Source organism: Pangasianodon hypophthalmus, chromosome 23, assembly GCF_027358585.1.
Source record: "Pangasianodon hypophthalmus isolate fPanHyp1 chromosome 23, fPanHyp1.pri, whole genome shotgun sequence".
NCBI classification, from domain to species: domain Eukaryota; kingdom Metazoa; phylum Chordata; class Actinopteri; order Siluriformes; family Pangasiidae; genus Pangasianodon; species Pangasianodon hypophthalmus.
Window position 1 is genome coordinate 7,626,735 of NC_069732.1, and position 25,957 is coordinate 7,652,691.

The 25,957-nt window shown below is 37.9% G+C and overlaps 1 protein-coding gene across 3 annotated transcripts in view; it reads left to right on the forward strand.

Annotated features, from left to right (window-relative positions):
- Positions 1–25,957, forward strand: part of nfatc1 (nuclear factor of activated T cells 1) — a 44,296-nt gene that overhangs the window by 12,499 nt on the left and 5,840 nt on the right. The window contains exons 7-9 of one of the 3 annotated variants that reach the window (XM_026930035.3): positions 13,520–13,575; positions 15,890–16,022; positions 20,809–21,420. In XM_026930035.3, the coding sequence (XP_026785836.2) occupies positions 13,520–13,575; positions 15,890–16,022; positions 20,809–21,420 (801 nt within the window). The remainder of the gene's footprint in view (positions 1–13,519; positions 13,576–15,889; positions 16,023–20,808; positions 21,421–25,957) is intronic. The other 2 variants (XM_026930036.3, XM_053228521.1) reach the window with 2 other exon arrangements.

Consider the following 25,957-nt stretch of genomic DNA (forward strand, 5'->3'; position numbering starts at 1 on the left):
TATAATTTCTTCCAATAGTCACTACATAAAGTAAACAGCCCAACAACTTTATTCAATTTTGAAAAATACATATTGTCATTGATTGCCAAAATTTGGTCTGAAGTTGTGGAACGATGCCAAACTATGTGCTGAGAAAGAAAGTGATTCAGCTCCATTGGGTCTGACGCCCTTTTGCCCATTTTTATAGTTAACTGTGTGTTACACAATGCCAGAAGCCACATATGCAAGTCTGTTTGAGATACTGAACCACCTGATGTGGTTTGTCACAAGTGTGTGATGATTTAGCCTGGAGTTTGCACAACTCATAGCCCAGTGATTGAACTGAATCAGCAACTTGTCTTACTATTATGAAAACATTATGGTTGAGCCTCATCCACACACAGGAACACAGTCACTGAAAGATATATACATATATACATACAAAGATCCATGAAGGGGGGTACTTGGTCTGCAGCACTATTTAGGTAGGTGGTACGTGTCAAAGTAACATCCACATGAATGCCAGGACCCAAGGTTTCCCAGCAGTACATTGCCCAGAGCATCACACTGCCTCCGCCAGCTTTCCTGCTTCCTATAGTGCATCCTGGTACCATCATTTTCCCGAGGTAAATGACGCACACACACCCAGTGGTCCACATGATGTAAAAGAAAACATGATTCATCAGACCAAGGCACCTACTTCCATTTCTCCATGGTCCAGTTCTGATGCCCACGTGCCCATTGTAGGAGCTTTTGGCGGTGGACAGGGTCAGCATGGGAACTCTGATAGGTCTGTGGCTACACAGCCCCATACGCAGCAAGCTGTGATGTACTGTGTGTTCTGACACCTTTCTATCATAGCCAGCATTAACTTTTCAGCAATTTGTGCTACAATTCCTCTTCTATGGGATTGGACTAGACAGGCTAGCCTTCGCTCCCCACGTGCATCAATGACCCTGTTGCCAGCTCACTGGTTGTTCTTTCTTGGACCATTTTTGGTAGGTATGATGAAAAATCACTGCATGATCGGTGAGTGTGTGTGTGTATATACATATATATATATATATATATATATATATATATATACATATATATATATATATATATATATATATATATATATATATATATATATATATATATATGAAGGGGGGGGGAGAGAAAGCATATATAGGCATCACTGTTTGTACTTCTTAATTCTGTAATCATCTTTTCTCTTCTGAAAAGCAAGCACAGTAAACAGAAAAGTCACATTTGCCGTTAACTAGTTCTTGCATTCAAACCACACAAAATTTGCTTCAGATTTCTATTCCAAGGGCATTTTTAAATGAGTGATTGAGAAAGTAATCCACCTGTATGTTTATTACAATCGCAACTGAATTTCACATACGCTTTCTCAAACACTACTGATGGTGTACTATGGATGTGTCAGTGAAGCGGGCTTAAAAAAATAGTGAACATGAAAGGTTCAATTTGACATTTGACATAGTCTGGGCTAGAAAGAAATCAGCCCCAGTTTCTACTTCATAGGATTCTGTGTATTTCTACATATGACTGCTGGTGGTGGAGGGGTTGTTTACTACAAAAGTAAAAAAAAAAAAACTACTTTAACACATTTATAAACAGCAAATAAGGCAATGTGAATGCTAAAAATCGAGACTTATTTTTATGTCTTTTTTTCGTGGAAAGAGAGAGAGAGATTAGCCCTGCTAGCCCCTTCATACAGTACCAGCCAGCCCTGCCGTTAGCTATAATCCTGTCTTGTATGTTAGTAACAGCCTTAGCCTTAGGAAAGAATCAAATTTTGGACTCAAAACATCAGTGTCAGTCAGTGATGGATTTGCATTTGAGGCAGGGGAAGGATTGGAATTGTAAATTTTGTTTTTGGCTTTTGAGTCAGTCATAGTCAGTATTGTACATAATAGTTCAAACTGCATGTTGTTAGCATTTTGATGGGATACAGTCTCACCAAGTCTCACCAGCAGCACATATGTGGTGAATATGTGCTCACTGGATGGATGAAGTGTGTGTGCTTGTTTGTGCAGAGGGCTTCCCTGTGTTTGGCACTTGCTGTGGATTTTTGGGCAATCCTCACATGGAAACTCGCCTTTGCCAATCTAGCACGATCAGGCGTGGCACCATCTCTCTCTCTCTCTCTCTCTCTCTCTCTCTCTCTCTCTCACACACACACTTCTCAGGTCCAGCATGGAATATTTTTGCTTTTGCTTGAACTAACATCTGTGTTTGGTGGCAACATAGTAGCTGAAGGGGGTCTGCTTAAAACCTTTCCTAAAATAGAAAGCATCCATTTTGTTATTCTATATAAACTTTTAAAGGTTCCCCCTATTAGGTGGACACATTGAAAAACCTCTTAGGGTATTAGATGAAAATTTTTTTTGTGTCATTTAAAAAAAAATAAATAAATAAATAAATAATAATAATAATATATACACAAATATTTTGCTGGCTTGCTAACAAACCTGTCTACTGCCTTTAATTACAAAGTATAATAGTTAGTTAAAGGCTAGCTATCTTGCTAATGAAATTGGCTACTGCTTTTAATTACAAAATATAATAGTTAGCCGAATACCTTAGCGAGTTTGCCATCATACCTGGTATTTACTTTTTTAAATAACAAAATACATCAATTAACATAATGCTGGCCAGCTTGCCAACAAGCATGGCTACTGCATTTAATTACACAATACAATAATCTAACATTAACTAGATTGTTAGCAAACTGGTCTAGCTATTTGTCAACTATTTGAGACATCCTCACTAGCCTTATTTTTTCTTGTATGGCTTGCCATACTGCTTAGCAAAAAATACTGGATTTATTTACACATAACAGTTTAGCAACCCACACAGCACTGTGCTAACGTTAACAAGCCTATTAATTAGCTCTATTAGTGATATCTAAAAAGCTAGCTTGCTAATGAACTTGGCTAGTGGGTTTAATTAAACAATATACTAACTTTACCTAGTGTTTTAGCAAACAGGGCTAGCTATTAATGCCAAACTCTCAGTGGGAGATCACTAACAAAGCTAACTTGTAAGCTTATCAACCTTAGCATAGTGCTGAACTGTTATATGTAAATAAAACCTTTGTGTGTGTGCACGCTTAAGGGTGAAACGTAAATAAACATGGTATTCTGAGGTAAAAACAGATTAGCTGGTCACATCTGCTGAATGTAATGATAGAAGGAAGATAAATGCGAGTGGGTATCACTGGAGAAGCCATAGCAAAGCGAAAAATTCTGATTAAAACTGAGTGAAGAGGGATCTCCTACAGTCTGACTCATACTTAGGGAATCTCTCTACCTCCCTCCATATCTTTCTCTTGCAGTTCTAAGCAGACAAATTGACATCCAGCAGGATACCAGCTGCACAAACAGCGGATATATCTCTACAAGGGTTTTGAGTAATGATTTTTTTTTAAAAGTATAACCAAAAAGAGAAAAACAGAGACATGCTTTTACTGTAAATGTTAGCCATGTTTGTCAGTAAAGAGGCTGAGTTGGAATGAGCAAATGTAAACCTGACTTCTGATGTTTACACAGCTTTGAGCACTGAGATGAATTAATAATGATTTAATGTTTCGTGCTCCTGATTAATGAAAATAAATACATCAGAGATTATTTTAATGTAGTCAGAGAAGGGTAAATTGAGTAAAATGTGGTTATACAGTAAATGGCTGCAAGTATAACACAGATCCTTTTTTTCCTCTGTGATTTTTAAACAAATAAAAATCAGTGTGCTTAAGTGCAGCTACTGCTGTCGCACAGTATTTGGGTTGAGCAAATAAAATCAAATAAATGGGTGTAAATGGACACTTGAGAGGGACTCCATAAATCAATATGTGGCTTGTGTACAGTGCAGCTCACAGTGCATTTGACTTTTAGTCATCATATATGCTGAAGATAACATCAGCAACAGTCTTTACAGTATGTGTGTTTGTGAGCGTGTGTGCCTGGCTTCTACGCACTTAGAAATCAAAGCCTAATCAGATCTCAGGCCGTCCTTTAGCTCTCTTTTTATCCGGCCAAGCTGATGGTTACGATAAAACCCAGCCGAGAGATTAGCGTTTACTTTACTCTTCATCTCTCTAAGTTGGCATTCCTAAATGGCTATCAGCGATGATGTTGAATAGCTCTTAAAATATTTGGCACACACATTTGTTGACTTTATATGACTTCAGCCAAGGCTGACTTCTAAGGTAGCCTGCAGTGTTTTTCCATTGATTGGGAGAAAACGTGTGTGTGTGTGTGTGTGTGTGCATGCGTGGGCGGGTGGGTATATTACGGATCAGTGGGGATTCCTAGCAGAGGGAAAAAAACAGAGAAAGAAATAGGCAGACACAAAGAAACTCCCTCATGAAGAAGGAGTGTTTTCACATCTGGACTCGTTGGATCTTGAACTGGCTGCCCAGCTGCTGAACTACTTTAATGTTCCGCTATTGAAAACCATTTAAAACCTTTGTTTATGAATAAAATGCATATTCTAAATAGTAGAACTCAACCAATTATGGAAGTGAATAACTTTTTGCAATACAGGAATAATTATAAATAAGGTAGCCTAGGTATTAACATTCGCTATGTATTCCTAGTGCATGCTGTTTACAAACACTAATGAAACACATGCAAGAATTAAGGAATAAAACACTTTGGGACATGCCGTTATAAGAAAATAGCATAACAAATAATATAGTTACATTTAATGTTGTGAAATGTATGCCAAATAAGTCGGTTCCTGCTGACTATAAACACTTGTTCCCTCATCAGCCTCTCATTTTTCTCTCTCTTGAAGATAATAAGACAAAAAAACAACAGCTTGTCTGAGAAACCAGAAAGCACAAAGTCCTCTTTCCTGAAGACCTAGCAGTTATAGCTTTTATTAAGACTGAATTCACATTAAATCCACCACAATCGCTGTTGTTCTTTGTTGTTTTTTTAGGATTTCTCTGAAGTCTGTGCGAGAATGTGATGTGATGATGGTTGTTATGGTTGTTGTAGAGCCATCAGTAATTATAAAACTAAGTCGGAACTTATTCAGCTGAGACAGCCTGGTTTGCTGTTACAAATCTAAATGTAGCCTAATGGTTTTGTGATGAATATCTATGAATCAGAGCTAACATATTGTCTAAAAGGTCTAAACCAAACTAATCTGTCTTGGGACAGATTAGTTATATAACAGTATTTATAATAACCTTACTATACCAAACCCTTTAACTTGATAAGGTGCATGAAAAATGGCAGTATGCAGCAGATTTTTTTCAATAGCCCATGACTCCTACTTAATTCTGTTTATCACGTTCTTGGTCAGAACACGTGGTATCCTGGTTTTCTGGCTGGTTGAGTCACATTAAAAACATCTTTCCAGTTGTCTGATTAATAAAACATTTTTTTAGCTAGAGCACTTTAGCTAGAGTGTTGTTGCAGATTTTGGACCACATGAGCCATGTGAACTGTTCTGAGCAAGTTATAAGCTGCATCTCAAATCTACTCTCCTCTATGTACTTGAATACACAACGTACATGTTGCCCCTGATTTTTGTAGGCAAAACTGAACTCTAAAGTTTTACATTAAACACAAAAGGCCAATTACAGCTCAGTCAAATTCTATATTGCAAAAACTTTGCTGGCTCCACCCCTTCAGCTATATAGTATTAATTTTTTGGCCATGTATTAAACTACACTATATCTTACTGATTTTAAGAACAATGGTCTGTGGTGGTCATTTGCTAAATCAGTTGTATGGCTCCTTCCTGAGAAAGTGGACAGTTCTTGGCCAGTCTGGCCAAGAAGACAGTCTGGATTGCGAGTATAGCTAGACCTAAACCAAAGAACCAAAGTCTAGCCTACCATTAGCAATATTTATTTGCTAAGAATTTGAAGATAGCACCCACCTTAAATATACAGTGTAGGAGCAACAGGAAGGCTTTTTTATTTTTATTTTTTTTATTTTTTTTTTTTTTGCTTTGACACAGCTGACACTTTAACACAAGGACTGAATTCACTCACTCTGTTAGCATCCACACTCAGTCTGTCTGATTACTATATGTGAAAGTGTCTGAGGTGGGGAGGCAGGATCTTCTTTTGTAAGATAGAGACACGTCATTAGAGTGTATGTGTGTGTGACTTCTAGTGATGTCACCACTGTGAAGAAACCACTTGACTGACCATCCTGATGACCACCCACAGACCTTTCCCAGAACTTGCTGGCATAAACATGAGGATATCTTGTTTACTCGCCACTAACTCCTTCAAACAAATCTCTGCTTATATCAAGGTTCTGTGATAATATGAGATATTCATGTGTCTTGTGGACATTCCATGACGTTTTATCTAACTATAAATGATTATAAAGCACAACTTGTTATTCATTAATAAATAAATTGTTATTGCTGGTAAATTGCTCTGGTATAGGAGGAATAACACACTTCGGCATCAACTTCATTGTTAGTTTCCTATAACAGCACAGCCATGTTTTATCCTTTCCTCAATCCAGGGACTATATTTTGTTTGGAAACACACATTGTCTCACAGTGTTCAAAAGTTTCTTTTTGCACCAAAAACTGGTATATTTATATATACTGAGATGCAAATAGCCAATCAGACATCAGTATCAGATGCAAGTATTACAAGTTCCATGGCTGAGACTCCTTTCAGTGTACACTGGATTACCAGTTTATTAGGGAAACTAATCTACTGTAGTAACTAATGAACTTGCAAATCAGTGTATAAGCCAGTCTCTTTTAACATTTTAACAGTAGCCATGGTACAGACATTGCGTGCACAAGTTTCTATGTGTGAGTCACCACCCATTAGCTGAGTGAGACCAGGTATAGAATGGATGGCAGGCTCAGACAGTTCACATCGATCTTGGCTTTTGTTTCTGTCTGCCACAACACTCCAAAATGAATTCTTTATGGCTAATCTGAAGGGCACACTGCCCACCAGTGGCTTTAGTTACAGCTAAACAGTATAAAATAACCAAGGCAGGGAAGCCTCTGGAAAAAATGGTGAAGTGAAGTAAGAGTCCATTGGATTAAGTTGCAAAGACATATGTGAAGTGTTAGCCGCAGTTTTGCATAGTTAAGGCTTATTCTGGCATGTGAAATTAACTTAGGCACTTTGTTCATTTATATGCTCAGGAAAATGCTAAACTTGGCAGCAAAATGCTTTATGTGGAATTAATCATCCTGTCATAATAATGCTTAGGCAGTGAAGGGTCATTACACAGGCTGGTTGCTAGAACGAAGTTGAGAGAGTTTATGTGTAGGTGTGAGCTGTCAGTGGAAGGGGCTTGCCCGATCTAATGAATAGCCTTCAGTGACTTCAACTCACTCCTTCACCATAATAGAAAACAATGTCCACTACTAAAACAGTGCCAAATATTAGCTGTCCCTTGACACCTTCTTAAACAATAGCCTGTTTTTTTTTTTAATAAACAAACTACTTACAGTACAGGCACAGCTTCAGTGTTGGTTCTTAAGGTGTCTAACAGGTCAACAATAGAAATATATATAGCATATATTTCACAAATCATATGCAACACCAAGCAGAGAAGTATACCGTTTTGTTTTTTGAGTTAAACCCAATTAAATGGATCATTCATGAAAGAGCACTGGGAAGCATTTGATAGGGGCAGATAGAAGAATAAGTTTGTGGTTAACCTGTCCACAGCTGCACCTCATCAGTACTCTTGAAATCAGGCAGTCTAAAGCAGCTGCAATTAGGGCCATCCCTGTCTGCCTGTCTATCTGTCTATCTGTATTTGTCTAACTTTCCCTTTGTCTGACCATAGCTGTATCTGGATTCAGTTCCTGTTACCATATAGTGCACAGCTATTTTGAAGTGTAGTCCCAATTCTTTGTGTACAATCATATTGTCTGAGTAGATTACAGTGTAGAATTAATACACATTACTTCTATGAAAAGTACCACAATGCATAGCAATGTACTTAAGGACCCCAAAGCAGTCAACATTATATATAATATTAAAAATAAATTGATTAACATCAACTACAGCTGGCCCTCACAGCTCCAGGGTCTGGGGTTCATTCACAAGTTTGGGTTACTGTCTGTTGAAGTTCTCCCTATTTACACATGTATTTGCTCTAGGTTCTCTAGTTTCCTCCCATGTCTCTAGTACAAGTCAGTAGATGGACTGCACCCAGTGACTTCTACCCAGTTTTCCCAGGATAAACTCCAGCCCCACAGCAACCCTGACCAAGATGTATTCGTTTCTAGGGCTGTAGTCGAGACTGTCATTGTCAAATCCAAGACAAGTCCAAGACCAGGACTAGTCAAGATCAAGTCAAGACAGAGACTTAAGGGGGTTGAGGCCAATTCAAGATCAAGTCCAAATGAAATTGAGACCTAGTCAAAATCAAGACAGAAAACCATCAAATGTTTTTTTCTGAGGCCAAGCCTTTACTTCAACTTATTGGCTTCATTCATGCAAGGACAACATGAAAATTAGTTTTACAAACTCTTGGTCAAGCCCGCAACCGTATTTAGCAAGACCAATGCCCAAGATCGAGACAAGTTAAAGTACAAATGTCAATTAAACCGAGACAAATAAAACTGAGGCAAGTTCAAAACAATACAGAAAACATCTTGAGACTGGACTCGAGTCCTATAGCTCTAGAGGTTTCTGAAGATGAATTAATGGATAACCACTAAAATCAACAGCCAGTTGTTAGTTGTGTATTTAATACACGTTTTTTCTATTTTTACCCCATTTTCCCAATTTGATCATTTCCCTTACAGCATAACAGCCACCAACTGGGGGGTTGGGGTGTGTGTGTGTGTGTGTGTGTGTGTGAACACTAGCAGCTTCCTCCAAGATGTGAAGCCACCATGTGTTCAAACTGCTGCTTGTGTAAAGTAACTGTCAGAGGAAAGCACTATTTGACATTTTCCACATCTTTTCCATATCCTTGCCACAGATATCCACCGATATCCACCGATACCTGTGACACTGGAATATGACCTCTCAATCTCTCGACAATAGGGCAAGCACTATTCTGTTGCAGGAGCCAGCAGTTGGCATATTTGAAAGCATCACTAAACTATCTATGATGTTAGCACTAGCCTACTTAAAATGTGATGGCAAGTCATTCTGAAATAATTATTATCTGAATTCAACCTTGTGTGCCCCTTTGGTCCATACACTAAATAGTGAATAAGGGTAAGATTTTAGATGGAGCCTCTGTTTATCTTTTCTGTTTCTCTCACACACTCTATCATTGACTCTCTCCCTCTTCCTGGCTTTTTCTACATTTATATTGATTCACTGGCTGACACTTTTATCCAAAGTGACAGGATACAACTGGGCAGTAAAGGCTTAAAGGTCTTGCTAAAGGACCTTCAGTGGTAGCATGGGGGTGCAGGGATTTGAACTCACAACTTTCTAATCAGTAGCCCAAAACCTTTAACCACTGAGCCACTATTTCCTTTTCTCTGCTCTTTCTGCCTCTCTCTTATGCTCACCAACCCCTATACCGTGAGAGACAGACAGTTCCTTTCAGAAGCCAACAGTGAGCAGACCGGCATCTGTTTGTGTTTACTGTCCAACACGTAGATGGAGGGAGTTTGGCTCTGTCGTGTACCCGCCCTCCTGCATGTCTGCCCGAGGTGCTGGGCTTTCACTTTGGCCCACCCTGATCAGCAGCACAAGAGGCTTTTTGATTCCTGAAGCCTGAGCAGCGCTGGGGGAAGTCTGGCAAGATCCGCAAGCAGCTTGTGATGTTATGAATCAAAATTCGCTAAAAAGGGTGATTGAGGACTTTGAAGCATCAGAGATACACAGTAGAGTTGTGCTGGATTTGGAGAGAATCTCTTTTTTCATTGTCTTATAATTAGGTTAGGCTTGTGGCTTCTGCTGACCTGTTCAAACCACCCGTAGACTTACTGTGTAGCTCTGATTATCAATCCAAAGAATCCGGAAGGAATCTTTTCTAAAAATTAAAACAATTTTAGAAAAGATTCCTTCAGCATTCTTTGGATAGTTAATAGATAGAGATTTCTGAAGGAGTTATTCTGTGAACCTTTTCAGAAAGGGAAATCTTACTACAAACTTTGGAGGGATTGGCATACCTAGAAAACCTTTAAGGGGAACCCTTAAGATGATAGATAAAACCTTTTTTCTAAGAGGCGATGGAGGTATCCAGTGTGATCCTGAAGAAAACGGGTTCCCTTTTGGGTCTGGTTCTCTCAAGGTTTTTTCCATATGTAAGCACAAGCATTTTTTTCTTGCTGCCCTGGCCTCTGCCTTACTCATTAGGGAATTAGATCTAATTCTGGGATCCTGTAAAACTGCTTTGGGACACTATTGTTAAAAGTACCAATAAAAATAAAGCTAAATTGAGTTGAAATAAAGATGTCACACTTACAGATAAACATTAAAGTAGTCTTTTGAGAATTAAAAAAAAGATTGATTCCTTTATGTTCTAGTTACTATACACCATAATATGTCTAATATACTGTATGTCATGCAGAGTTTTTGCTCTTCAGCTTGGCACTTTACATTGTTTCTTAAGCTAGCATGACGTCTGGTGTGGTTTGAATTAGCTCAACTAGTGTTCTGTGGGCTGTTGTGTGACTAAATCTTTAAGGGAAGTAAGATAACTTGTATTGGACCCACTAAAGATGATGGCATCTGCCAAGGAACATCGTGTGCTCATTCTTCTTGTGTAGCGAGACAGGCGAACTATTTCATTCACATGGCTCCCTTCCAGGAAAGCCTCCATAATAACTAGGAGCACTTCAGTCTGCAGGAGCACTTTTACTAGCAGTAAGTCCCCAAGAAATTGCCCGATTTATGGCTTTACTTCTGTATTTTGAAAAAGGAGAGAAGTTGTAGAAGAAGGAGACAGAAACAGAGAGAGGAAAGGACTGAAGTAATGAAGATACATTAAAAAGGAGTAGATCATACGAGATAACAAGTGAGGCAAAAAGAGCGAGAACTTATGTGAGGCATGAAGATAAAAGACAAACTGGAGGGGAGATCTAAAAAGCATGTTTATTTCTGGCCCTGGCAGTCTGGCTTCGAGCTCTAACGTTCACTGCTGGCAAAACTCCTAGAAAGAGAAAGAGCTTTAATAAAAGAGTGCTGGTCTCGGTGGCTGCCACATCACAGCCTCCTCCTGCCTCAGACTGATGTCCTCCTCACTGTCTGCCCACTAAACCCCAGTCTAACGTCTAACCTTACTCTTTGAATGCAAATCAAAATAGACCTGAAATTTAATGTCTGAATAATACATCTGGTATCCAAATGTAGACTATAATTGTGAGTCATTTACACCCTGCTGGGGATGTGTTGCTGAGCATCATGATACCTTAACTGGTCATGCATTTGGATATTGGCTTTAAGTTGACCTGAAACTGGAAGTTTACTTTATTCATAATATTTGGAAAATCCTTCATCTTTCATGTTATGTTTTTCTAAATTCGCTAAACTCTTTCACATGGTTAGCTTTGTTTTCCAAACCCATTTGAGCACAGCTGTCTGAGTGAGAAAATTAAAATGGAAACCCAATACAATTACCTTTTCTCAATTTCAGGTTAAACCCAGGGGCGACATTGGCATGAACTTTATGGTAGCGATGCATAATTATCCAAATATATTACCAATGTGTGCCAATGGAAAAATCAGGGGAAAGGCTTTCCCTTTTGTTCTGACTCAATATTTCTTTTTTCCCTCCTCCTTTAACACAGCACAGCTTTATGAGCACCACTGCATTGGTTTTCTCCTCCTGAGTCAAAATGTCTCAGCTGTGATCTCTCCGATAAAAATAGCAAATGAGATTCTAATGTGCCTTTTGTCTCAGAGCATTCGTCTCACAATGCCTGCTGTGACAACTCCCAGCAGAGAACAGTTTAATAAAACTCTTTAATGAGGATAACAAATGAATACAGAGTTCAAAATGACTGAAGCAAGTTGCCCATTGCCCTTCTCCATCACAAGCTTTTCTGCTCATTATCATGGAAGTGAAGTTCATTGCCGCTTTTACTGAACTCTTCAGACACTGTTTGTCATGTGCTATGGGATTCCACAAGGGAATGATGTAAGGGTCTCATTCCTCTTTAGTGGAGGCTCGCCACACACTTTGCTCTGCTCATCTCATTAGGGTTACATCAGACTCTCTCACGGCCCAGCTGGGTCAGAGGCAGACAGGATATGATGTAAGCTTAAGGCTTGAGCTCTGGCTTTACTAACTGCATAGTTATGCTCATTAGAACGTGGTTGAGAGAAAAATCTCAGCTACATGGTGCCACTGAAATATTTTTCAACCATACTCTTGTGTTTTATAAACCAGTCCCAAAATCCAGTTTGCTGATTTTCCACATTTTGTAGTGTTACAACCTGGAACTGAAATGGACTTAAATGTACACCAAATGTCAGTAACAGTAAGGATTGAATGAGTCAGAGAAGCAACCAAAAGGCCAAGGGTAATGCTCAATATGATGCTACCACCACCATGCTTCAATGTAGGGATGGTATTCATGGGCATTGCTGGGTTTCTGCTAGACACAATACTTTGTGCCAAGGCCAAAATGTTCAATTTTGGACTCATCAGACTAGAGAACCTTTTTTCCTCAAATTTGCTAAGTCTCCAACATGCCTTTTGGCAAACTCCAAACAGGTTTTCATATGGCTTTTTTATTCCAAAAATGCCTTTCTTCTCTCCGCTTAGTGTCTAGGAAATGGTTATCCTGTGAACAGCTTCTTGAATCTGAAATGTGGAAGTCTCCAGCTCGAGTTATGCTTGGCCATTGGCTGCTTCTCTGACTAATATCATCCTTACCCATTTACTGACTTTTAATGGACAGCCTCCTTTAGGCAGAGACTTGATTTTGCCATATTCTTTTTAATTTTTAGTAATATTCAAAGTTTAGGATTCTTTAGAAACCAACCCTGATTGATACTTTTTTACAGAACTTTGTCCCAGATTTGTTTTGATAACTCCCTGTTCTTTATAATGCTGTTTGTATGTATGTTCTTTAACTCTGGGGCTATTCAGGAACAAGTGTATTTATACTGAGATCACATGACACTTTTATTGCACACAGGTTGACTCCATTCAACTAATTATGCAACTTCTGATGCCAAATGGTTGTACCTGAACTAATTTATGAATTCCATACCAGTGAATACTCATGCAATGACAAGTTTTAAATTTTTTTTATTTTGCAAGCAATATTGATTTACATCCACTTCACAAGACAGTGCACTCCCAGTGTCAGTCCCAAGCCCAGATAAAATTGGGGAGGGTTGCGTCAGGAAGGGCAGCCAGCATAAAAACTGTGCCAAATCAAATATGCAGACCTGTGATCTGCTATGGTGACCCCTAACAGGAGCAAAAAAGAACAACACTGATTTACATCCACTTCAGTATTATGGTCATATATAAATATATATACATACATTTGGCATATTATTGTTTATATATAATTCAATATCACACTTAAAATTATATTTGACTTTTATGAATGTAAACTATATAAAAAAAGTTATACCTCTTTCTATTTTCAGATGGTCATCACATATGGGAGATGGAAGCCAAAGTTGAAAAGGACACCTTTAAAACTGTAAGTCACTGATGTGAGCTCCGTTTGATAATTTCTCACACACACACACACGCACATTAAGCTATTACATATCTAATCTATAATTAAAGACATCATGACAGATGATTAGAGATGAAAGCCGTTTGCAAGAACTGACAAGACAATGCCTTGCCCCATACAAATATGTACCAGTGAAAAGTTTGTACACATCTGCTCACAGAAGGGTTTTCTTCATTTTTTTTACTATTCTACCAAATATTTACTAATGTAGTGTACTCACATTAGTAGTGTATGATTAGCTTTGTACCAGTTTTACTTCTGAGTTTAGTAATGGCCATACATCCTGAACTGTTTAACATACAAACATACCTAACAGGCATATACCCTTCAGTTCAGATGTATACACATACACACTCCCTGCCCTTTCAGTGACTGACTGAATCATTCTTCTAGAGCTTAGTGGCCACAGTTTGGGCTTCGGGAATAGTCACTGTCTATGTGTGAGGCAGTACACCTGCTCCCCATAAACACAGACACACACACACACACACACACACTCACTATTAAAGTATGTCTGTCTTCAGGCCCTTAAGCATAGACTGTTGGAACAGGCCCATTTTAAACACAGGCAATACCTAGCCAGTGGTGTCCAAAGCAACATGGAATTTGCTCAACTTGAATGACTTGAATGAACTATTAGCCTTTTGTCTCAGTCTGGGAATGTGACTGAACGAATCTCTGTCTGAAGCACTGGTCTTATAATTTTTTAGCATGTTTAAAGCAGAGACAAACACTTCCTAATTCTTCCACTGAAAGGACTTTCTAATTGTGTTTTATGGGATGGAATACTTCATATCCAAACAACACGAGTCTCTTATACTGCAGATTGTTTTTACAGCGTTGTGCACTGACCCGTTTTAAGCCTTATTTTTGTACAAATTATGTAAGCCGCAGAATGTTTTGCATTAAGCTTAATAGTAATGCAAAATGTCAGTGCATTCATCTATTTTCGCATGTAGTCATTGTAAATCATATTAAGCTATCCTCTTGATTTCTGAGATAAAACAGCATTTTCATTTACTGGCACAGTAAATTTGAATAATAACTGTTCTTTTTTTTTTAAACGTTGTGCTGGTTCATAACTTTATGACACTTCCACACCCGTTTCCAGTGCTCACTCAGTGAATAAGGACCATCTGCCGGAATGATGTATTAATGTGTAAAACTTTTTTTTTGTGTAAAACTTTTTTTTTTTTTTTTTTTTTTTACAATGCTTGCTTTGATTTCTGCCCTTCCCTCACCCTCTGTCTGTATTTCTATATTTTTTCAATATGAACCGTTTTGTAACTCGCCCTAAACCACATGCTTGCTTGTGTCTCTTAAGTTGCCCTATGCAGCATGCCAAACTTTTGCTCAGCTCCTTGAAGTTGAAGGGATTTCACTTGGTTGCCTCATTCAGTTTCATCTGGGGATAATTCTGTACTTATCCTTCAGAGAGGGTCACATGAGGCCAATGAACACATTATTTAAAAACAGAATGGGAAACGACTTGAGATAAATACTGGAATAAAATTTGAGTGTTCATTTTGGACTCCATTGGTAGATATAAATTTGACTACTGATTCTGATTATTAAAATACGCTACCAAAAAGAAAAGAGTAAAAAAAAGCATTAGGTATGAAGCTGGGTATGAATTTCGTTCTAGCAGTATGCACTTCATCTGGCTCTGCTCGGCAGCCATGCTGATGTGCTAATATAAATAGTGGCAGTAAGCTCACCTGCACATGCCTCCGAAACCTGCAAGAAGACTGATGACTTCCTCTCTGGCTACCGTTCAGCACCTCCATCAGTCTGCTCCCAGCCACATGGGGTTCATCTCAGGGTAGGGAGGGATGGGCTGGTGAAGACCCTTTTAGAGCAGGACTAGTGGCAAGAGACAGTGCAGCGGTCAAAAGTTCAGCAGCATCTGGAGACAAAAAGTAGTTCTGGGTTGTCTTGAGTTCCTGGACAGATCCTCTTCTTGAGGGTGAAAGGTATTAAAATAACAGTCTGCTACATAGTCTCTCTCAGCCTCATCTACCCCCATTTCCCTGGGCCACAGCCACCCAGTGATGGTGTGAATTTGAATCGCAGACACAATGCAGTCAGTGTTCATTGGTGGCCAGTAAGCCATGTGTATATCTGTGGAAGCCACATGTTTTCACATTTTAAATTCCTTACCTGGTTCTCTGAAATGTAGAGCTTAAGGTCAGTGGAGAATAAAATATTCCTTCTGAGTGGACGTTTTGTATTTCCTTACATATATTCTTTTTATATTGTCTTTTTGTCACAACAGACAGCTTTGCTTGTGGAGATTCCAACTTACCGAAACCAAAGAATATCCAGCCCTGTTTTGGTGAACTTCTACATATGCAATGGCAAACGGAAGAGGAGCCAATACCAACGATTCACCTACCTACCATGTAATGGTAAAACATTACCCTCTCTGGGTATATATTTTTCTCAACATAATGTTAAACTTGCAAATAAGGTTAGGAATGAAAATTAATGAAATCCAAGCACATAAGCCTCACTTATTCAAATTTGTTGGTAATTCCATGATTGCTGTGCCATTTATGTACCACTGATAATACATTGTCCTTTACAGAAACATATGTATATTTCATAATAAACAAATAATTTAAATTGACATTAATAAAATCTATCTACAATAAAACAATATTTATGCCTGTCCCAGCTCACTATAACTACACTTTATTTTGAAATATACTGTACTTCAAAAGTAGTAAATAAAAGTATTAGTAGATGTAGTAACAAAAACAATTATTTTTGCATTAATGTGTGAATCCATTTAATATCTCATGCTTGAAACATCCTTTTCCATGAGTTGTCCATTTAGTCATACAACATTCACTCAATATGAAGTATTTGGAATATTCCACGTCACATGTTCCACAGGAATTTGCATCATCTGCATTTCCTGAAAATTATGAGAATTTAATTTTTTTTTTTCAGTTATTTTGAAAATATTATATTATGATATTGAGTGACGAGGTAACTTTGAAAGTACAACCCAAATTATAGACTGAAAAGTAAATTTTTAATTAAAAGTGATTTGTTATTTATTTAGTGGAACGTTCTTTAGCATGGATGATAGTTATCCAAAATTTGAGTATTTGCTTCAAAGCTGTTACTCATTTAAGAGTAAAATGCAGCCATAGCAAAGAAACTGTAAAAAATAAATAAAAAATGAGATAGTTGCCCAAGATACAGTAGTTTGACACATTTTTTTGTTAGGAAGCTGAGGTCAGAGTGCAGGGTTAGCCATGATATGGTGCACCTGAAGCAGAGAGGGTTAAGGGCCTTGCTGAAGGGCCCAACGGTGGCAGGTTGGCAGTGCTGGTTCTTGAAACCCCAACCTTCTTAGCAGTAACCCAGCACCTTAATCGTTGAGCCACCACTGCCCTTCAGCTAGATAAAATAGTGATTCTTTAGCTTGCTATTAGCAAGTAGCAGCCACCCTCAAATGAACTTTCTTTATTTTAATATTGCATCAACAAAGAAATGTTGTTTCCCTCAATCACATAAGCCCTACTGGCTAAACAGGCTTAAAACTGGAAGTTTATTTAAGCTACCAGTGTGTTTTTAGTTTGGTTACCATAATGCCAGCTCATTTATTTAATAAAGTTGAGCCTGTGTGTTGTAAACAGTGTGAGGGGAGGAAGGATTTACTGCATTGGTTCTACACTTGCTAGAGAAATGAAGCTACACATCTATCGTGCTGCTACACCAGCATTGACAAATACAAACTAATTTAAAATGACTTGCTTTCAGTTGTTATAGAGCTCAAAACAGTGATCCTGCTGCTCATCTTCATTTGAACATTTGAACTCCAGACATTTTACTGTCTTGTTCAGTGAAAGTGGTCAAACTAAAGAGTTCTTCTCATTGCTAAAAGCATCTCAATAAACATGTTCTTTTCCATACCTGTTAGATTATACAAGGTCTGGAAGGGCGACATTTGGGTGGAGTTGACTATGTGAATGCTATTATTCAGATGCCAACTGATTGCCAGAAGAAAAAGTTTAAAAAAGGGCCAAACCACCACTAATTGCCCCAGGATTAGGGTGCCTAACCAGTGGGTGGTTCAAAGTAATGATTCATAGGCCGCCGAGCCCGGCCCTGCCCTGTCTCCTTCAGCCTGGCCACTGTAAAGCCTCTCTGTCCCCTCTCACAGTGTTCCACTGTCCTCTCAGCTGACACACTGGATACACCACAGAGGCCATGGGTACATCCACAGCAACCGACAAGCTGAATAACACTCTGTTATAATGAATAATACTTTATTAGGTTATGCAGTATAATATCATTTTATGATAACAATTCTTTCCTTCCATGTGTCTGAGAACAAGCTAATAGATCATAGCTAGAAATCTCATGACCGTGTCTTGTCTTAAAATATCAACAAGTTATTAGGGAAAGTCATGCAGTTGTATGAAATAGTGTAGCTTTGATAAATGTATAGGAATAACCTTTTAAAGAAGCTACTGAATAGAATTTTGATTCACTGCAAAAAATTACTTATTAGCAAATATCTCGAATATAGTCCAATTTATCTAGTATTTCCAATGATAAAATTAGAATAAACCAAATATATTATTATTAAACCCATTTCTAGACATTGTTACTAATTTCCACCTTGAAAATATGTTGTTCTATGGCAGATTTGTCTAATTTTAAGCATTTATTTCTAGAAAGAAGCAAAATTATCTGCCAATAGAATAAGAAAATTTAAAGCTTGAAATGTATAAAAGAATCTAAAACCAGGCTGCATAATATAATATTATGATTTATAATAATCTCATAATAAGAAATATCTGCTGCTAGATCAAGACTATTTCAAGCTTGAAATTAGTTTACAAAATGACTAGAAATAGGGTCAATTATGATATATTTGTTTTATTCTAATCTTATAATAGGAAATAATAGATAAATTTACCCATATTCAAGATATTGTCACTTTCTAAGATATTATTTTTTGTAATTTTGACTGAAAGTACTATTTTAGGGTTCATAATGCACCTGCTAACTTGGTTATTTGGTGATTATTCCTAAAAGCAGAAGCTGAGCTGGTCTACGACATCTATGCAAGTTGGCAAGTTATTTTCCAGCTTCCTTATTACTTGACTAAATTGATAAACAAATGTTTGAGATTTTGTAATTGCCTTACTGTTTTACCTTAAAACAGAAGAAGTCTTACCTTAAAAATAATCTAAACCTTCAATGTACTTCAGAAACCTGAACTAGCAAAGCTAGTCTAACAGCTGGATCAGCTTGGCCTGTTTTGGCAGCTGGTAACTGCCTAAGCTGTCAGACACTTCAAGTCAGAAGACACTTTCTTACCTCAAATTATCAACAGCATTCAGGGCAATGTGTATGATGTGTAGTCTATTGAAAATTTGCTGTTTTGATGAATGATGAACCAAGATTGCTTGGTCGACAAGTTTCTGTGGTTTTAGAAAAAAGTGTTACCAATCTATGTAGAGGCTAAAGCATAAAGTATAAGGTTAGACATCTGAGGCATCTCTTAGACATCGTCATGTGATTGATGGCTCATTTCTTCCTGCTGGGTCTACAGTACCGTAGGTGTCTGGGGTTTATTTTAAAACTTGGGCAGTCAGGCCTGCCTCAACAGTTCCTCTAATGCATGCTGCTGATAGGTTCCTGAGCCAGCTAAGGCGCTGGGTGTAAGCGTGTGTGTGTGTGTGTGTGTGTGTGTGTGTGTGTGTGTGTGTGTGTGTGTGTGTGTGTGGCGATGAATCATGGTCCAGTCTCAAAGAAAGATCTTATGTGTTGCAATATTATGGTCTTTAGATGTGTGGGTGGTGGACAATAGGGAAGTGAGAACTTATACCACATGGCAGTGGGCAACATGCTTTATTCTGAAGTCCCACATTCCTCAGATAATATACGATCATTCCCAGTGTCTCTTGTTACTTTCAAAACCAATTCTGTCTGAGAGGAACAATATTTTTCCATTCATATTTGAATATTTCTGCATATTAGCCAGATCACTCTCTCATTTCAGAAACAGAATTTCAAGCTACTCATATGTTCATTCATTCATTCATTCATTCTTTCATAAGTTCTGAATATCGGTACTGCTATACTGAACATGTGAGGCATGCGGTTACAGGAGAATAATCGATGCTCCGGTGGTGCGATGCAGCCCAATTTGAAACAGAGTGATTGTTACCATCCTGATGTTGATTACTTTATTCCTCTTATACCACAGCTAACAATGTTTTATTTATTAAAGACCTGCACATGTTGTGGAACAGCCGCTAAAAATAAGTTAGTTCCTGCTATCACTATTACTTAACACAAGACTTAAGCCAGCCTTAGTTTTTACTACACTATGCATTATATGTCCATATATAAAGATTTTTTTTTTATAGCTGTGGTAATGATTGCACAGCAGGGTTGTTTATAGCACCCCAGGACTGTACACAATACAAGCTGTCAAGAAATATTATATACCGTATAGAGCTATAAATATCAGATTTATAAGAAAGTGGCTTGCATATTGTCACTGCAAAGGCCATTGTCTTTTAAGAGGAAGATTAGTGTTTGTGGCTGAGATCTGACATAGGATACAGAGAGAGAAATTTGTTTTCAAATCCTCACTACAACAGTGCATTGTGAAAAATTAAAAAAAAAAAAGTAAAAAGTAATAGAGTTGAAAAATTAGAATATAGATTTTAACAGTGCAATCTGGCTTTTGATCCTGATAAACAAATACAATAGTTCAATTTTTAAGGTTCTATAGACACAAAGACCTGTATCTGAAACATATTGATATTTTATAACATATTTTCTTGAGTGCTAATTAATTAAACTCTTTTGGAAATGAAGCTTCCTGCCTCAAAGTTTCTCATAATACACGGTTAAAGTGTATTACTGCTAGGGAAAGCTCCAATGAAAATAGTCTCTTTTATTATAGAAACAGCTGGAAGTCTCTTGTGGTGATGATTCATCCCTTTTTTCCCCTTCTTTCTTTAAATATTTTCAGCTGGGCGGGAGTGTGACGCCTGAGACACACAGTCTCATTGATGAGAATGTTTGTTTGGCTCTGGGTATCCTAGCCACGAGCCCACTCGATCGCACCAGCTCACGTGACACTTAATGAACCAACAGTGTTTGTTTATTTGTGTTTTTTTTCTCATTTGAGACCTCTCTTTCTTTCTATCACAGTTCCCACCATAAAGACAGAGCCACATGATGACTATGAGCTCCCTCGCCTGTGTGCACAGCAGCACTCCCCTAGCCTTGCCAAGCCGTATTACGGTCTGCAAGCTGTGCCTGCCCTGATGCCTTCAGAAAACAGAGCCTGTGTGACAGCCGCTTATGGCCCTCAGAGACTCCCAGCAAAACCTTCGTCCCTGTCTTGCTCCTCCTCCTCTCCCAGCACCAGCCCTAAACTGCAGGATCTCTCACCCACACACTTCTCTCCTCAGTGCCTCTCTCCAGGCTCGAACCCTGGGCTTCAGCCAAGTGCCATCCCTCACGTCTCGGCAATCCAGCCCACGCCTGGCCGCTACCAGCAGTCTGTTCTCTACCCATCAGGCAGTGCGTCCTCTTCTCCTGGCTCCCATCCATCTACCCCGAGTTCAGCACCTGAACTCATCTTCACTCCCAGTCACAGTTTGACCCAGTCTCCGGTCACAGGTGAGGCCACAGAGCTGCCTAAAGTTCCAGTGAGGAGTGGGCCATCTCCTCTTTTACAGGACGAAGGAGCACCTCCCACGCTGGCCATCAGCATCAAACAGGAACCACAAGAACTGGATCAAATGTATCTAGATGATGGTAAGTTGCAAAGCAATATACTAGCAAAATGTCAACAAATCAGTATCGAATGCAGTGATTAGTTTTTGTTTCATTACTTCCTGTTAAGCCTTATTTTTTTATGAACTACTTTTAATATAACTCCAAACACTAAGTGGACAAAAAATGAGTTCCAGAATTACTTTTTAGAATTTAAATTAAATTAAATTAAATTGATTTAAATTAAATAAATAAACAAACAAACAAACAGATAGATAGATAGATAGATAGATAGATAGATAGATAGATAGATAGATAGATAGATAGCTATGCTAAACATTTTCATAATAATGAAAATTATTATTATGTGCTCAGATCTATGCACACAGCTTGAAAGGCACTTCAACTTTTTTTAGTCTAGTTATATTTTAGTTTAATTATATTTATTTGACCTCTTTTTTGTTAATTTTCTGCTGAATTTTGAGTCACTGTAATTCTGAAAGAAACACCTGTGTCCAAAGCAAGGCTTTTAAGCAAAAACAAAGGATCTTTGTTGACTGCCCCATCCTCTTCATTGAAAAAGTACACTTCTGCTTCTAATTACAGCTGTCAGAAACTATAAAGTCTGTAGTACACACTGTGAACTCCATTCAATACATTTTCATATGGTTCAATTTTAGCAGTTCATAAAAAAGTCAAGATATTATACAGACACAAATAAACACATTATTGTGGGTTAACCTAAGCCTTGGAAAAAATGCTTAACATGCATTACTTCATTACAAAGGCTACTATATGCACAAGCAGTTTAATTCAGTATGACTTGGCGCCAAAATGCACCACGTCATGTGAGCAGTCAGAGAGTTAAAGTTTGATTGTAATATATACAGCTTTTGTTCTGCTTGCCTGTAAAAAAAAAAAATTGTTGCCCATGTGTACATGTTTCCTTTGCCTTGCACTTGAATTTTCACCAAAAATCTGTCACAAAATAAAAATAAAATTTGTCAGCCAACCAGAGAGTTTTACAATCAAATTTATGGACTGATCTGCTTAACCCAGAGGTGCGAGGTAATGGAATACAAAGACATTTTTCCAATTATCTCTCTTCACTTGAATTTTTCTTTCACTTTCAAAACAGATCAGTTACATTTTTTTGAAAGTCAAATGTTTGTAAGTTTGTGGCAACAAGAATAGGGGAGTGAATGATTCCTTGCTTTACTTATTTCTACGTAACTTGCTCCAATTTACATTTTATTTGTTTGTACTTACGTGCCACCGCAGGGTATTGCAATATTAGTACTAATATATTAGCGGTATAATTTAATACATCTAGTAATCTTAGTTGGTATTACTAAAACAGTATCAAGTATTGAGGGTAAAAATATTTCTTGTCTATGAAATAAGTGTGTGGTAAATAATCACGAATTAAACACAGTGGGGTATGTGATAAATTTTTTATACATTTATGGCTCCATTTAATTTACAACATATGCCCTTATCCAAAGTGACTTACATTTATCTTATTTATGCAACTGAGGGTTAAGGGCCTTGCTCCAGCCCCCAGTAATGGCAGTTTGGAGGTGCTGGGATTTGTACTCACAACCTTCCAATCAGAAGGCCAATGCCTTAACCGCTGAGCTACCACCACCTGTTTAATGTTATGCAATGTCTGCTAAAGATATTATTTCCTTTTATCATTTATATTATGGCTGCTATAACCAGTTGTCCCCTCATTGGTCTCCTTTTTTTCTCTCTCTAGAAGTTACTAGGACAAAAAAAATTCAAGCTTGTCCTGTTACTGAGCATAACCCTCCATCCTTAAGACTTTCCCGTGTCTAAAAACTTCAAGGAACAGCTTTAGCTGTTTACACTGGAGACAAAATTCTAAATAGAACTTTCACCATATCAGCAATTACACACATTTTTTAATCTGTTTAGTAGAAGTGTCTGCTATACAAGTTCCTGCGAAACAATATTGTATTAGAATAAGTGCATTAATAAAAGCCTGTGGTTGGTTTTGCAGTTGGAACTACTGTTAGAGCTGCCAATATAGAAAATTAATTAGCACATTCTGATCAATCAGAATCAAGAATTCAACTGTGTGTTTATATCAAAGCATTTACAGTTTATCTAATATATATATAAAAAAGGTTGCTCATTCGATAGACATTATAACTTTAGGTCAGAAACAAAAGTTCCTATCGATGGCTGGAGTGGAATCTGATGTAGCAATCTGGCATTCATTTGTTGGCAGCAGATCTTATTTCAACACTCCATTTAGTGCTATGGACATTGGAAATAAAGAGGACACACATTATATCATCTGGTCTTTCAAAAGACTGGGACGTGTGACTCCCAATTAAAGTTTCTACTCTTTATTTGATCAGAATCTGTATTCATACTAAACAGTGCTCCACCTGCCTCGCAGAATAGATCAAGTCACCTAATCAGTCTTGGACTCCATCTCAGCCATGTCAGATGATCAGACTGGAACCGCTAGTAAAGCAGTTGAAATATTATCCACGCTGTTCTAAGCATGTGGCTAGGACAAGATGAGAAAGTGTGGTCAAGCCATAATGCAGCCATGCAGAGTAGGATCTTTTATGTGTTGGCTCGTCAAATTATTACCTGACATTTTTCTAAGCTCTTAGATTTAATACTGCTTATTCGGCTTCTGCAGCTAGTGCTTGTTAAAAGTTCTGGCAAGGTTTCAGATTCCTTGAGCCCTTCCAGGTGTAGTGTTTCTTTAAGGTCTTGTCATCCACACTCATTATATCACATCTAGAAAAACAGAAGCATGTTAGCTTGAGATTTGGTAATGTATGCTTTGGACTCACTGGTCACTCTGAGAGTCTGTATTTAATGTAAATTCTTATCAGGTGGTAATCCTCTCACACATGAACGGTGTGCATGCTCCTAGTGCATTTAAATTATGTTCTGACACTAAATCATGTATATCACATACCTTAAATTTTATGAACAGCCTGTTATTACAGTACCCCTTTTTATGATACATTTTTACAATATTTATCATCATTATCTGCCTCTCGGCTTCTCTCTGATAAGATCCACTAGGGTCCCTTTGGGCTGGCTGGAGGTTGTGGTGATCTTTTCTCATGAAAACACTTTCTAGCACTGGCTGCAAGTCCTCTCCAGTTTCTGAAAGTGAGATCACTTGCTGCTATACAGCACACTGAGTTGGCTACATGCTGCAGGCCTGTGGGCCAAACGCTGCCACAGATACAGCTCTAGATCTGCTGGTTCAAATCTGTATGTTCTGTGCTGAGAGGAGACCAAATCGTGAGGCAGATTTCTGTAGCAGTCATCCATTGTAGGTAATCTACAATGTTTATGTGAGCTGACCTTTTAAATCTTACAAAGCTGTCATAGTAGTTAGTAATCATTATAGTAATCTTTATCATTTCTGTAGTAACAGTTCATTCATAGTGACTTGTATATATAATCTGAGACTAATAATAAACTGATTTGAAAATGTGTTTTTTTTAACAAGGAAAAATTAATAATTGATGTTTTGAAGCTTTCTAAGTTTTCTGGTAGGAGATTTCTGCAAGGAGGATGTTTATTGAACATTTATGGAAGGAATCTCCAATGTCAGAGCTTTTTAACAGTCAGGAAGATAACATGTTTTGTCTGTAGTAACTTTGAGACAGCGCAGAAATAGAGGCTGGTGAGGGTATAATTGTTAATAGCTGCTATAAGTGATAACTTGTTTTGCTGATTTTCCATAGTATTAAATGTAATTATAAATGGGCAAAAAGTATAACGTGTCCTTCTTTAATTAATTTAAAAAAATATTCTTGGCAAATCGCTGTGGGATAAGAAGAATAAAACACTGTCCATTGAAACATTGGAAAATAATCAACTTCAGGGGAGCAAGACTAACTCTCTCATCATTGAATATTTTCCTATAACAGCAATATATGTGTATATATATAATGTTTTGCTCCTTACATACTGAATATATACACTGCTTATAGATAGATAGATAGATAGATAGATAGATCACTTTATTTATCCCAGAGAGAAATTCACACATTAAGAATAGTGTTTGCAGTAAGAAATAATCAAGAGTAATGAATGCATTACAGTAACACTGTACATAGTAATATTACTAGAAGTAAATGAAAGGCAGCCTTGCAGACCAATAAGTTGAAATTTGAAAGCCACGTATTGGATGTGGTTTCCGTGTTAAACTTAAAGACAGTGTCATGGGATGCTGGTGTTGCTTTTTGTTGTGGTGCTGATTGTGGTCTTTAACAAGTTCTTGAGATGAAAGTTGAATGTTGTGTATCCAAACCATGTATTTGTGAGATGCAGAGATGGTGAGCAGTGATGCTCTTGGTTGTTTAATGAGACGAGCAGCAGTGCTGGGCTGATTGTTTGGGAGTTCCTCACTCTCTCACCATTTCCTGGAGGCAGAGACAAGGCAGGCTGTCCGCACTCTATCAGGCTTCCCCAGCTGTTGCTTATCCACATACAGGAAACAGGTTCCTGGATTACCTCACATCCAGTTATTCACTTCCAGCCCAGAGTCACAACAGCCCTATCACTAATATGG